Below are 14,998 nucleotides of genomic sequence, written 5' to 3' on the forward strand. Positions count from 1 at the left end.
TTTTCACGCCCGTATGGCGAAGGAATCAGGGATCAGGGTCAGGGGTTCAGGGCTGTAGGACCCTGCATGCCTAGTTGCATCCCAGTGGGTGTGTGATCGTAAGCTGCATGAAACCCCTGCCTTCGGAGATCTAGAACCTCATATTGACAGGTCTCTTATCTATTCTATGGAACGAAATCTCTGTTGCAGGTGGCAAGGTTAGAGATTCTAGACTGATTGTGCAATCCAGCGTCAGCTTCCTTCGGACCGGCATCTTTTCCCCCGAATGTATACAGTGCGGGTGCTCGAACCACGCCAGCCGTGAGTCTTGCGAGAACTGTCAACCCCCGTGTTGATCATGTTTCTGTAGCCGGATCTGTCTCGACATCTAGGCAAACCTCGGAAGCTCGATGCCCTGGAGAGATGTCGCTTCGCCAGGCGAATATTGAGATGATGCTGACATGCGGGAGGGGTCAATCAAGCTGCATGATAGACATTGAGTTGCGATGGGCAGTGTTGAAGGAATCCTGGCCCCCAGATGCGGTGCTCCCCCGCACGACGACGACAACGACGACGACGACAACGGGAAACTTTGGATACATAGTAGACACAGACTGCCATCCAGAAAGGACTTGGCTTCATCACAAACTATCTTCTCTTCTCAGCAACGTGCACCATCAACTGGATCTGTCCTTTAGCCTCCAATTCCTTCATTCGCTCTTTGCTACCAATACTTCGCAGTTCAGCTGCTATCAACCATCATCATGGGCGTAGAAACGGAACCTGTCTTGACACGCCCTTGGGCGTTGTCGCATAGCCAAGAACTTCAAGACACGCCAAGTTTATCCACGAAAGCCATCGAGATGACAGCGAATGCGGCATGTAGCGTTGAGGGTTTCGACACAATCCTTGCATGGAATGGCGCAGAGCACTCTTCTCATGATGAGTGCCTCCATTGGCATTTCGAGAAGCAAGCTACCTCACAACCCAACACCCCAGCCATCCTAAGTACTCATCAGGCTTATACCTATGGGGAGCTGGAGGCTACGACTGCGCGCCTCGCCAAGCACCTCTCTCAAGCGTGTGGCGTAGGGCCAGAAGTCATTGTGCCAGTTTGCTTTCCCAAGTCGGCCTTCGCCATCGTTGCCATGCTCTCAATTCTTCGAGCTGGAGGTGCTTACACTGCACTCGACCCGGAATATCCTGATACCAGGATCCAGGAGATTGTGCAACAGACCCAAGCAACATTCGCTGTGGTATCTCCTGATTTGGTTGACCGTTTCGAGGGATTGGTGCAAAACGTGGTGCCCATCTCGCAGGACCACCTCCTCGCATTGCCCAAAGACACAGATTACCACTCGCTTCCTTCTCTTGATATCAAGAAAGCCAGCCCGAGAAATGCTTGCATCGTCGTCTTTACTTCGGGTAGCACAGGTACCCCTAAAGGCATCGTTTTAGAGCATAGGCACATGTGTGCCACCGCCCATCAGCACGGCCGGGCCTTCAAGATTCGGCGTGATCTTCGCGTGCTGCAATTTGCTGCCTATACGTTTGACATGGCCAACTCGGACATCTTCTGCACCCTGTTCCACGGCGGCACCATCTGCGTCCCTTCAGAGGACGAGCGGATGAACGACCTTGCAGGCTTTGTGGCGCGGTTCCAGGTCGAGTCGGCCAAGATCACCCCGTCCCTAGCCAGTCTGCTCACCCCGACCGACATGCCTAGCCTCAAGACCATTATACTAGGTGGTGAGGTTGCCTCCAAGGACCTTTTGACCCGCTGGGCGAATCATGCTGAGACAATCATCAGTTATGGTCCTGCGGAGTGCGCCGTGACCTCGGCAAGTCATGTTTACGTGAAGGGGACCGATGCTGGTGTCATCGGCAGAGGGTTCGGCACACGATTGTGGATCGTGGACCCCAATAGCCGCCACGTCATTTTGCCTATTGGCTCCGTGGGTGAACTCCTGATCGAAGGTCCGAATGTTGGCCGGGGATATCTGGCCAAGCCTGAGATGACGGAGCAGTTCTTTGTCGGTGCCCCCGACTGGTGCAGCGACAAGAACAATAGCCAGGGCGAGCCTCGGCGATTTTACAAGACTGGTGACTTGGTTCAGTATGATTCCGACGGCGTGGTGCGCTTCGTCGGCCGCAAGGACTCGCAGATCAAGTTGCGCGGCCAACGTCTCGAACTCAGCGAGGTGCAGCACCATCTCAAGGAGGCTTTCCCCAAGGCCTCAACAGTTCTCCCGGTTGTTATCTCACCCCATGTTCTGGGCGCTACCAAGAGTCTGGCAGCATTCGTGCAATTACGAGACGGTGCCGGCCTTGTTCAGACCCAGGAAGACAACATTGTCGCATTGGACCTCTTGGGAACGGATGAATGGCAAGCCAGCGTCAAGGCTGCACATAAACTACTGTCGAAGGCTCTCCCCTCTTACATGGTCCCGACGCAGTTCGTCCCGGTGTCTAAAATGCCAAGAAACGCATCTTGGAAGACTGACATACGGCGCCTGCAAGAGTTGGCCGCAGACCTCCCTCTGGGCGTGTTGACTCTTCTGGGCCCTTCCCCTTCACTTCCGTCTACCGGCCAAGAGCCCCTGACGGAGATGGAGCTCAAACTACAAGAGCTTTGGGCCATCCTCCTGGACCGTAAGCCTGGCCAACTAGGTCTCGACGACAGTTTCTTCTACATTGGCGGCAGTTCACTTGAAGCCATTCGCCTCGTCAGCCTCGCCCGCACTCGAGGTCTTGATTTGACGGCTCAGCAGATTTTTCAAAGTCCCAAATTGAGAGATCAAGCTCGTTCGCTAAAGCCTCGTTTGGAGATTGCGCCAGAAGGCGATACCATCCCTCCACTATCGCTGCTTAAGCCAGAGACGGATCGCCGTACAGCGCTAGAGTATGCTGCAAAGCTTGCTGAGGTCGAGCCGAGCCAGATCGAAGATATCTTCCCGTGTACACCTCTGCAAGAGGGCCTGCTAGCCATGACTGCTCAGCGTGAGGGAGATTACGTTGCACGCAGCGTGTACCGCCTTCCCGCTTCGACTGATCTAGCTCGCTTCAAGAGAGCGTGCGAAGAAGTAGTAGCCAAGACACCGACGTTGCGCACCCGAGTGGTGAGTCTCCCCGACGATGGCCTGGTTCAGGTTGTTGTCAACGAATGCTTCCAATGGGGTCCCGATCTGGACATGGATTCTATCTCTTCTCTTGAGAGCCACAAACCCAGCCAGGCTCTCGGGTCAGGGCTGTCCTTCTTTGCTCTGGGTGAAAGCGCTCGTCAGGGAGCGACATACTTCGTGTGGACAATCCATCACGCGCTCTATGACGGTTGGTCTGCGCCACTCATCTTGGACGCGATCGAACAGGTGTACAACGACGGCCAGTCACCAGTCTTTGCCCCCTTCCAGAGTTTCGTCAAACACGTACTCCAGCAGGACAATACAGCCGCAGAGAATTTCTGGCAAGCTCAATTCGATGGCGGCGACGGCGCGGTTTCCTTCCCTGCGCTACCCGACCCCTCGAAGGTGCCCCTTGCCGATACCGTCGTGGACCGTCTCGTGAGCCTCGCCTGGCTTCGCAGCAGCACCACACCCGCAACGGCTGTTCGCACCGCCTGGGCGATTCTGCAATCTCAGATCTCCGGATTCAAGGACATCGTCTTTGGTGCGACCTTGACGGGCCGGCAGGCCGATGTCGCTGGCGTAGAGCGCATGACGGCGCCTACCATCGCCCCGGTCCCCGTACGAGTGATGCTACACAATGATGAGAATGTTGAGGATATGCTGCACGCGATACAGAAGCAGATGGTGGACATGCTTCCGTTTGAGCAGTTCGGTATTCAGAACATCAAACGAGTTTCCGGCGCTGCTCGGGATGCTTGCCAAGCACAGACGCTCCTCTTGATCCAACCTCTTGGCCAAAATCTGTCGCTGAGGCAGAACCGTCTCATGTCTCACGTCTCTGGCTTTGTTCACGAGACCAAGTCGTATGCTCTCACGCTTTACTGCTACCTCGAGGTCGATGGCGTGCACATCTATGCCGTGTTCGACTCGTCTGTGATCAAGGAAGAGCGGGTCTCCAGGATCCTGGGACAGTTTGAGCACATCTTGAAGCAGTTGAGCGACGCAGAGAATCTTGCCCTGAAAGTTTCTGATCTTGAGGTAGCTTCTCCTCAAGATATGAAAGACATGTGGCGCTGGAACGCTCAAGTCCCCCCAACCATGGACCGCTGTGTGCACGACATGATAATCGACCGCGTCCATGAACAGCCCGAGGCAGAAGCTATCCATGCTTGGGACGGCGACCTTACATACGCACAATTAGACGCCCTATCATCAACGTTAGCTCGCCGTCTTATCAAACTCGGAGTCGGCCCAAACATGATTGTGCCCCTCTGCTTCGAGAAGTCCATGTGGACTCCCGTGGCTGTCATGGGCGTCATGAAGGCCGGAGGATGTTCTGTCCTGCTGGACGGGGGACAACCAGAGCAGCGGTTGAAGACAATTGTGCAGCAGGTCGTACCTAGCGTCATGATTGCCTCGGCTCTGCGCAGGGACGAGCCATCGAGGCTCTGCACGTCCAACGGACTGAAGGTGATAGTCTTGGATCGACAGGCTCTGGACGAGCTCGAGGCTACTGACGTTGAAGTGCCTCTTCCCGTAGTGCCAACTTCTAGCTTGCTGTACCTCGTCTTTACTTCCGGCAGCACTGGACTGCCCAAGGGGGCCCAAGTTACTCACTCCAACTACGCGAGTGCGCTGCACTATCAGTGCGAATTCTTCGGCTACCAGACCACCTCTCGCGTGTACGACTTTGCGTCCTACTCTTTCGATGGCGCTTGGTTCAACATGCTTCATACACTCGAAGCCGGTGGGTGCGTCTGCATTCCTCTGGACGAGGATCGACGGAACGATCTGTCTGCCTCGATCAACCACATGGGAGCCAACATGCTCAACCTGAACGCCACGACCCACCGTCTCCTGAACCCGGCGTCACTTCCGGCCGTCAACAACCTCATTTCCTTGGGCGAGCCGATCCGCAAGGAAGATGTCGAGATCTGGACACCTGGGGTCATCAAGCAAGCTTATGGCCCCGCCGAGTGCACCCCCATCTCGACGGCTCTGCGAGGGGAGACCGGTGACCAACCAAATGTCGGCATAGGCAGCGGACTGGGCTCCCTCACCTGGGTTGTAGACCCGGACACCGGACGATTGATGCCACCAGGAATCACAGGAGAGCTCTGGCTTGAGGGCCCCATCGTCGGCGCCGGGTACCTGAATGAAAAGGAAAAGACGGCAGCTGCTTTCGTCCACGACCCATCGTGGCTTGTAAGGGGAGGGGGCGGTGTCCCGGGCCGTCGGGGACGTCTTTACAGAACTGGCGATCTTGTGCGACAACTCGATGACGGACCTCTAGTATTTGTCGGGCGCAAAGACACACAGGTCAAGATCCGTGGCCAGAGAGTCGAGCTGGAAGACATTGAGCATCACCTCCACCGCGCCATGACCAGCCGGTACGAGACCGTCACCTTGGTTGCCGAGGTCATCAAGCCAGAAGGCCAGGAGCACATCCTCGTGGCCTACGTTGCCCTCTCATCCCCCGGCGAGGCGTCCCTGGATGATATTCTTGCCTCCCTGGTGGTTGGGGAGCCTAGCAAGGAGCTGGCCAGCGCGCTTCCCGCACACCTCGTGCCTACGGCTTACATTCCACTCAAGCAAATCCCGCTCACGATGACAGGCAAGACAGATCGCAAGCGCCTGCGCGAGATGGGAGCCGCGATGACGCGGGATCAGCTGGTCGCTCTACACGAGACTCACTCGGGCATCACCTCGAGGGAACCGTCCACTCCGGAGGAGATGCAACTCAGGGAACTCTGGGCGCGGGTGCTTAACCAGACTGAGATATCAAAGATCAGCGCGGAGAGCAACTTCTTTGTCATCGGCGGCGACTCTATCCAGGCCATGCGCATAGTAGCCCTAGCCCACGAGCACGACATGCGCCTGACTGTGGCTGACATCTTCCAGAGTCCGCGTCTCAGCGACATGGCGAAGCGGGTCAAGATGATGCAGAAGAAACAGTCGGCGTACTCGGAGCCACGCCCGTTCACCCTGCTCTCTGATGATGACTTGGCAGGGCAAGAACTCGGTACTTTCATCAAAGAAACGATTGCACCGGCCGTCGAATTCCCGCTCGAAGATATCCAGGATGTCATGCCAACGACGGCCACCCAAGCCATGTGCGCCGACGCGGCCATGTACAATCCGGCACAGGGGTGCTTCATGGTTCACGTAGATGTACCCGAGCGAGTCTCCCTCGACACGATAGAGAAATGTTGCCAAAAGGTCTGGGACCACCTCAGCATCCTGGCCGCCGTGTTCGTGACGCCTGGCGAGAGGATGTTGCAGGTGATCCCACGAAACTCGGCGGCGCCGGTGGAACGACACCAGATTGGTGACCACCAAGACATGGATGGCTTCGCCACGGAAGTCTTCCACGCCGCCCTCCAGCCTGCCATGGTTCCGGGATCTCTCTACACGCGGTTCTACGTGCTTCACGGTGCGGGTCGGTCCACGCGCTGGGGCCTCCGGCTTTCTCACGCCCATTTCGACCGCACCAGCTTGACACCAATCCTCGACTGCTTCGCGGCCAGCCTCCAGGGCAAGGCTCTGGCACCCATGGCGCGCTTCTCGGGCTTCATTGACTGCGTGCGCGAGGCGGAAAATATGATGCTAGCTCACTGGCGCGAGGTGCTTTGTGGTTCGAAGCCTCTCGCGCTGACCCCTACGGGGCAGCCCGCTGAGATTGTGTCTATCAAGCGCGCCATCCAGGCGCCGCCCGCGTTCGATGGTTTCACAGCGGCGAATCTTTACGTCGCGGCGTGTGTGCAGGCGCTCGCTCAGCTGTGCGATACTGATGACGTGGTGACGACCATGACAGTGTCGGGCCGTTCCACACTTCCACCCGCGCTGGCCAACGTCGTCGGCCCAACTGTTAACATGGTGCCTCTGCGCGTGCGGCTCGATGCTCAAAAGACCTTTGAAGGCACGCTCGAGGCAACGCGGCAGGCGCAGCTCGACGTGCTCGGTTTCGAGACGAGCACAGTCGCGCCGCTGTTCGAGGCCTGCACACCCACAGCGTCGTGGCAGCCCGATGAACGTCGGTCGACCTATATTCTACAATTTCAGAACCCGGAGCCGTTCACGGTGGATCTTATGGGCGATGGCGAGTGCTGTCAGGAGCTCGGCTGGTTCGGACCGGACAAGGTGTGGGATCACTCGGAGGAGGTGTGGCTCATCGCGCGGCCGGACCCAGAGACCGAGACATGGAACCTATGGTACAGCGCCAACACGGTCAACTTTAGTCTAGAAAGGCTGGAGGAACTTGCCCGGGAGCTGGAGGTGGTCGTTCAAAGGGTAATAAAAGACGCGGCGAAATGAGAAGATGGTTCGGAGAGGTGACAAGTTTTGGTTGTTTTCATAAAAAGTGTGGATAATATTTTTCGTCAGCAGTTTGGGCATTCATGAGTCTTTCGTGGAATTTTGTGCTAGGACTGGATGTTAATTGTCGTGTTATATTGATTGATTCGTAGCCTTGAATGCAACGAACTGGAGTTTTTTACTTATTTCTTTAATCAAAGAAGAAGATTGAAAAGAACAACAACAGAAGATAATCTGCGAACTTGCATCCATGATTCACTCTGAAATTATGCACGTTTCTTGAGAAGCCGATGATATTATGTTACCCTCTCAAGCTAGCTTGAAATATTCATCCTGCCAACTTTCTGACTGACGTTCTTCAATTTGCTTAGGGATGGGCCCTGCAATCTAGAGATTACATTTCCATGGACAATTCTAAGTAAACCAAGCTTGTATGCTTATTTTATGCTCGTGTGTATTCTACATGTCTAGGACGATAGTGTCCAGCATCTCACACCGGCCAGCGCCATCACCTTCTTTCGACAACGTTCCATGTAAGATAAGCTCCAATTACTGCTCCGCGAACTTCAGCATGAACTCTACAATGTAGCCAAGAAATTGATCTGCAAGCGTCGCGTTCAAGCGGCCGTCATTGAAGCAAATGGACAGCCCCGTGGCGCCCTTCCAGCTGTCCATCCTGACGAGCCTATGCAAGGTGTAGTGGTTAGCATGTTGCCGGCAACAGGTGCAAGCCAAATCATTGGGACTTTCAAAGACTATGAGGAACACATGTACTCACACGTCGGAGAGATAAGTATCCAGGTGAAACAAGCAGCTTTCCACAACGAGGAGCTTCTCTTCGCCCGCGCCGAATACCTCTCTAGGGATGTACTTGTCCACGATGCCGTCGCTGGCAAAGACCTGCAAGAGAAGCGTAATGTCAGAATACAAATATCCGCCATATTGAGGAAAATGGTCTGGAGGACAAGATACGGACCGGAAAGCTAGTAGGCGGGAACGATGGCGGTGCACTAATCAGTTACACGCCGCGTCAGCCGGTGCACCCAGTGATCAAACATTGACATAAGAAAATACGTACGACCCGAGCACGCTTGCGAGAAAATTGCCCTTGGCCTGGTCGACGGCGAGCTGAAACTCATTTCGTAGCCAATACTCATAGCCGTCCTTGACGTGCGTTGCCAGCGCCCCCAGCGTAGTCCGCACGGCATCGGCATTGCTCTCATCTACGGTCCACTCGCGCAACGGTGCGAACTCAACTGAGGCGCCGGCCTGGCACGAGCCATAGCGCTGCGCCGCGTCGCCGCGAAGGTAACGTCTGCCGTTCACGGGCAGCGGCGAGGCAAGGACGACCGTATCCGAGACGTCGGCGGGGAGAGGCCGGGCACGGAGCAGGGCAAGGACCATGGCGGCGTGGCCGAGGTGAGTGACGGTGTAATTTGGACCAAGCTGCGTCTTGATGGCGGCCTTGATAGCAGCACTCTGCTCGACGGTGAATGTGCGCCATATCGTGCGAGGTGCGCCGGTATCAGCAGCAACAGGTAAGCCCCAGCTAGACTATGAGGCATTAGCTGTGGTAATGCAGCGGAGAGAGATGGATGTTGTTTTGGAAGAAAGGCGTTTGAAGGAAGAAACTCACTCCGCTTTTGAGGAGGGCGGCGATGAACTCATCCCGCGTCTTTTTGTAGTCCTCGCCTAAAGCGCCGACATCAACCTTGCACGCATCGAGTACGGGCACGTTCAGGTTCGCGATCTCGCTACCCCACGCGTACTGCGACGACGCCGTCTCTGCCTTACTGGCACATAGCTGCTCTCCAAGGCGGCGCAGCAGGTCCCCCACGAAAACACGCGCGCTGATGCTATCCCAGTGGATGTGATTGAAGACGCCGAGAACGTCCACGCGTGCACCGGCTGCCAGCAACGCCTCCTCGTTCTGCACGTCAGCCACCACGACGAGCGTCACGGGCGGGAGAGACTTGGCCAGATCGATCTGGCGCTGCTTGCCGATCTGGGCCGCGACCTGCAGCCCGGTCTGGGACGTGGATCTTGCGGTAACGGCGGCCCGCGCCCATCGTAAGGCTTCGGCGTCGCACATCGGAGGGGTATAGATGATGTGCGGGGGTCCGTACTCGGAGGCCCAGGCGGTGGTGCAAGCGACCTCGGGGTGGTGAAACCGGAGATGAACCAGCGCATCCGCGAGATGCCGCGCAAGGCCGGCCAAGGAAAGGTCGGCAGCTTCGATACGGAGAGTAGTATTGAGGTAGTTGTCATATTGCCCGCGGGAGTTGGGGCCGCGCAGGCCAACCCAAGCTTCGGTGCCGAGCCCAAGGCGCCGTACGGCTCGGGGATCATCAGGCGACGGGTGCCAGCGAAAGGAAGCAGGATCAAGCCGGGGAATAGGGGGTAAGGACATCCCTGGGAATTATAAGTAAATTCTTGGGAGAAAATGTGTCAGATAGAGAGAAGAAAGAAAGTCCCTTGGCTCAAAAGTAAGGTAAGAAGGGCAATCTGGATGTTGTTCAGCGAAGTAAGGTAAATCGAATGAATGAATCAATCAATCAATATGCCTAGTATTTAACTGCGGTCTGCCAATCTCTATACTTGGAGTCGTCGCTGGCCTGTGGCTTACTGCTGATGTATTCTCATCAACTTCATGGAAAATCCAATTGTGAGTGCTTTCAATTGCGGACAGTCCAATTTGACACGCCGGGGTTGAGTCTGGTTGTCCAACACAACTCACACCCCTCCTCCACTCCTCTTCCTCAACTAGGAATGTCCATTTCGCCTCCACCTTACTACAGTAGGTCAGACCAGGATAGACTGCATGACTGCATCAGAACGGGGTCCTGATAGTACACGGTGCCGTTCACTGTGAGAACATTCATGGAAATACGCCCCAAGAGGGGTATTTCTAAACGGATCTTCGGACTGCAGAGATCCCCTGCTGCTGTCCAGCTCGGATGAGCGAGATGAATTAGCGGCCCCTGTCACTCGCCGCTCGCATGTACTTGCCTACATAGATCGATCTCGACCACTGTCACCATCACCGGCAACTCCACGTCGCCTGTTGTGAAGGATTCGCAAAGACAGTATCTGCTACGAATGCCGCCAAGATACAGACGTTGCCTCGTCGTCAAGCATCTAGGGACATTCTCGTTATCCATCTTGATCACTGCGGTTCCAAGTTCCTCACTTAAATTGTCCCGTTGCCTCTCCTCTCTCCTGAACCAATCTATGAGGTACGCATACTCGCAGCTCACTTACACACTCTCTTTCCATCCTACCACATCCCTCTCCCCCCCATAAAATACGCATTATCATGCGGCTCCCCCGACCCCCTTTTGACTCGGAGCTCGCGCCCATCCAAGCTGCCTTTGAGCCGTTCGGCCCCATTACTCCAGAGTTCGTCATCAATCACCACGCCCGCACCGACCGTGCCTTAGAAGCCCCGCACATCGCCGCCGCAGAAGCTATAGGCGACCGGCCCCTCACGTACGCCGAGCACACGGCCCCCGGCCTTGGCCTGAATGACCCTCCCATCGCGCTCTCCATCTTCACGCCCAATTCGGCCTCAGTGAGTGATAAGAAGCAGTGGCCCTGCATCTTATACGCGCATGGCGGTGGCCTAATTTTCCTCCACCGCCTCGTCGGACTCTCGCAGCCGCTGGACTGGGCTGTGGCCGCAGGCGCCGTGCTCATAAGCGTCGAGTACCGCCGCGCGCCGGAGCACCCGCAGCCAGCAGCGTCGGATGACTGCTTCGCGGCACTGAAATGGGTCCAGGCGTCAGCAGGCGTACTAGGTATTAACGCTGCGCGCATCCTGGTGGCCGGGCAGTCGGCAGGCAGCGGGCTGGCGGCCGGGCTCGCGCTGCGGGCGCGCGACGCGGGGCTTAACCCTCCGGTACACGCGCAGATGCTGCCTTGCCCAATGCTCGACGACCGCTGCAATTCCATCAGCTGCGCGCAGTTCGATGACGGCGTAGAGCCATGGGACCGGACTAAGAACGCGGCGGCGTGGGCCATCGCGCTGGGCGAGCGCGCCGGGGCCCGGACCCGGGCCGGCGACACTATAAGCTCATACTGGGCGCCTACGCGGGCCGAGACACTAGTGGGGTTACCACCCGCGTACATTGAGGCGGGCTCCGCCGAGTTCTGCCGTGATGAAGCAGTGGAGTTCGCGTCGCGGCTCTGGTCGGCCGGGGTCTCGGCAGAGTTACACGTGTGGGCGGGCGGCTTCCACGGGTTTGACGAGATGGCACCAGATTCGTGGTTGGGACGCCGGTCTATCGCGACAAAGCTGGAGTGGGTGCGGCGGGTGTTGACGGAGTGATGTTGTTGGGCGATTGGGTAGGTACGTTTTAGCTGCGCTACGTCCATGGGCGCACGATCTGGCGACCAGCCATATCCGTGGCCGGATTGAGAGAAATTGTCGCCATGTGCGGTTTCAAGAGGGCATAGAAGAAGTATAGGACTCGAGGCAGAAGTCGTTTGTCACAGCAGAGACAGAAGGGGGCCTTTACACATTCTTGACACATCTCAAACCAATTCCTCTACCATTATACATCGCGACCGGGCTAACAGTTCGACATCCTCCTCATTGAGAAATTTCTGGAAGTTTAAGGGGGGCTAGAGATATTTAGTCTTTGCGTCTGACTTGAGCTTTGCCCACGAAAAGATAAATCCGTAAATAGAAGTCCACTAAATACCTCGAACCCAATCTTGGGGACAAGCAGTACAACCGACGAATTCTCATCTCTACTTTCTTACACGTTTCCGAGTCGCCCATCGCGACGAGCATCAACACACAGGCGGCTTCTACCCGTGGTATAACTTGGGGAAGAGAACCATGGAGATTCTCAGGTCCAGATCTTTGAATAAAGAAACTAAGCAGGCAAATGTCTATTGCCACTTCGGAACCTCCAGGTATTCATACACAAGTAATTGACAACAGATTATGTCAAGAAGGATATTTTTCGGCGGGCTGTGAGCGCGCATACTCGCCCAACCAGGCCATCTTCAATGTTTTGAATAAGTTAAATGAATCTATCGAGCTTCAGAAACAAGGACTTTGACGAATCAATGTCTCAAACAAGCGATGGATCACAATCTTATAATGCTGAAGCTGCAACGCATGCCTCCCGGTTCAAAGTTGTTTATTGACATGTGATGAGTGCTGGCTTAAAGTCCGATGGACGTAGTATAAGCTGTGGTTCTTGCGTTACAGGCAGCTGACAACGTGCTTTGTTGGTAACACTAATCGCAACAGACTTGTGCGAAGCTGGAGACATGAAATGACTCAGAACATGCATTTCCTTCCCTCTTCGATTCTTATGACCAGAGATATTTCTGTATTCGTATGCCAGATGCTTGGTGATCCTCGTGGAAGAATCAACAAGGACAAGTAGCCCAGATCTGTTTCCAGAATTGACGTGACGACCAATTAGCATTGGTTGCGGAATGACCAGATGTGGTCATTAAGGAAACCTGGAACAGTGGGTGCAGAACCGCGCTGCTGCCAGCTGGATCCCCTGCAGTCACGCTCTCTGATATTATGTCAACAGGTAAGCCATGTGAGTAGAGAGACGAAGAGGTTTCTCACCGGAAGAAAGTAGTACATCCTCCATCACCTCCGACGGAACTTGCTCGATCGCCTTTGCCGTTGAGATTCCCTATATTGTTCTTGAGCATGGAGTTGGTGAATTTGATAATTGACACTACTTACAGCAGGCGCCATCGGTATTGCGTATCTCCCTATGAGAAGCACCATTGTAGTTGGCATCATCAAACAAAACGAATTCTCTGGCGGATACCAGCGAAGCAAGAAGAGTGACAGCGAATAGAGTGATCTTCATTGTGGGTAAAGAAGTAGAATCCTTGTGAAAGTGGCAAAGTTGTTGTTCTGGGGCAAGAGACTTATGAAGAGGGATGAGATGGAGTTGTTAGGAGTTATAAACAGTGATCAGAATGTCCTTTATATACTCTTAGACTTGTATTATCATGAACTTTCTGAAGTTTCTCCGTGTCCTACGGAAAAAGTTGAGTAACATCCTACGGAGAGGTTCCTTCACGCCAAGCTTTAGTTTCTTTTCAAAGCTTGGTTCAATGGTAGCACGTGTAAGCGCTAGATGTAAGCAAGCCAGCAGGCCGCAAGCTGCGCCTCTGCTAGTAAGCGAGCGAGGCCCTGTTAAACTGAGTAAGCGCGGAATAGAATAAAGTATCAGTTCCATGGTTATAACTTAACAATAGAGACCAAATATAGAGAAGAATGCGTGGTTGTTTTATTGTTATTTAGCACCCGATGAACACCACAGAGAAATACTGTGGTAGACTATAATTAATGCCCAGAACACTGGAATTGTTGAAGAAGGCTTTATAATCAAGCTCAGAGAAAGAGGGTACAGGCAGAATATGCCAAACACGACTGGACCTTGATACCTAATGCTACTTGGATCCATGAATAATAACGATTTGTGTGGGAATGGCTGTACCGAGAGCTTCCTAGGCTTTCCGATGGGATTTGGGACGCACTGCTTAAGCAGGGATCTTGATGTTTTTAGTTGCTTGAAGCATGTACTGGAGTCTCTCTAGCAAAGTACTCAGCATTGGTCTTGGGAAACTTCCGACCTCCGAGTCCGTAGGCCGTACGTGGATGCTTGTCACCTCCGTTGGGCACCGTCGCTCGTAACACACGAGTGAGTTCAGTCTTACATGTTTGCCTTCTGGAAGCGAAGCGTGTGGGACCTCTACTCTGAGGCCATGTCTAACTGGTTTTATCATCGATCCTTTGTCGTGATTGGTATGCTCGGTCCCATCCTTGCATGTCCCACCCGCCAAGCTTGATCTTCTTCAGGACTTAGCCGGTCGGAACGACAGTAACAGAGACGTAGACAATCTAACGTAGCAATCCGCTGTGAAGATTCTTTTCCGGGCGTAATAAACTATATTCATCTACCTATGTTGCATGCCCCCAAATACGAAACAATGCTCCACAGGGACGCGGCAACCCGCAGGTATCATGTGAGACTCAACGGCCAACGCGAATACGTTACCTATTGGCCCCATAGTGTCTACGCCGCCTTGAGACATTCGTCCGCAGTTTGGTAGAAAATGGTTTCCAGCGGAACGGCTGCTCCTTTTCCAGATGACTGACTTTCTCCCGGATACGAGCACGCATCTCGAAGCGTCTGGAGGTAGGCTTGCCGGATGGGTTCTCTCTTCCCAGGTTCGGGGAAATCGTTCATAGAAGTTTCGTATAGCCCGTGGACTACATTATTGAACTAAAGAGCTTTCGCCATTCCTGAACGAGACCGTTTCTCCCACGCAACCACCGGAGATTTAGTTCAGCAATGCTATGGCCGTTCGCGTAAATGGATCCGCTTGGTAGGTTGAATCAACTTTCAAGAAGGCCATCGCACTTATCAGGCCGCTCGCCCATCTCTGCCATCGATCTTTGACTTACGGCCAAACATCCCGAACATGCCTTTAGCGGAAGCTGAAGCCTTAGCAAATCACCAGATCCCGGAAAGACGCTAGAAGCAGTGTTTGTGCCCAAAAGAACCGCAAACAGTACCAAGATTAGTTAG

The 14,998-nt window shown here is 54.5% G+C and overlaps 4 protein-coding genes across 4 annotated transcripts; 2 read left to right on the top strand and 2 right to left on the bottom strand.

The window, feature by feature from the left end:
• Positions 1–743: 743 nt before the first annotated feature.
• On the top strand, positions 744–8,405 carry CPAR01_14208 (tyrocidine synthetase 1; the record flags this gene model as incomplete). Its single annotated transcript, XM_060498459.1, has 4 exons — positions 744–7,394; positions 7,790–7,836; positions 7,890–7,951; positions 8,008–8,405. 4 exons carry the CDS (start codon positions 744–746, stop codon positions 8,403–8,405), a joined length of 7,158 nt encoding a protein of 2,385 aa, XP_060342520.1.
• CPAR01_14209 (uncharacterized protein) lies at positions 7,968–9,828 on the bottom strand (the record flags this gene model as incomplete). The annotated part of the gene is made up of 5 exons (XM_060498460.1): positions 7,968–8,103; positions 8,197–8,318; positions 8,395–8,428; positions 8,497–8,972; positions 9,055–9,828. 5 exons carry the CDS (start codon positions 9,826–9,828, stop codon positions 7,968–7,970), a joined length of 1,542 nt encoding a protein of 513 aa, XP_060342521.1.
• A 906-nt stretch (positions 9,829–10,734) lies between these two features.
• On the top strand, positions 10,735–11,745 carry CPAR01_14210 (uncharacterized protein; the record flags this gene model as incomplete). The annotated part of the gene is made up of 1 exon (XM_060498461.1): positions 10,735–11,745. The coding sequence occupies one exon, from the start codon at positions 10,735–10,737 to the stop codon at positions 11,743–11,745; it is 1,011 nt and encodes a 336-aa protein (XP_060342522.1).
• Positions 11,746–12,855: 1,110 nt separating this feature from the next.
• Positions 12,856–13,267, bottom strand: CPAR01_14211 (uncharacterized protein; the record flags this gene model as incomplete). The annotated part of the gene is made up of 3 exons (XM_060498462.1): positions 12,856–12,958; positions 13,015–13,084; positions 13,138–13,267. 3 exons carry the CDS (start codon positions 13,265–13,267, stop codon positions 12,856–12,858), a joined length of 303 nt encoding a protein of 100 aa, XP_060342523.1.
• Between the last annotated feature and the right edge of the window lie 1,731 nt (positions 13,268–14,998).

The sequence above is a fragment of the Colletotrichum paranaense genome (genome assembly GCF_030867605.1).
Source record: "Colletotrichum paranaense strain IMI 384185 chromosome Unknown Scaffold_15.1, whole genome shotgun sequence".
Lineage (NCBI taxonomy): Eukaryota > Fungi > Ascomycota > Sordariomycetes > Glomerellales > Glomerellaceae > Colletotrichum > Colletotrichum paranaense.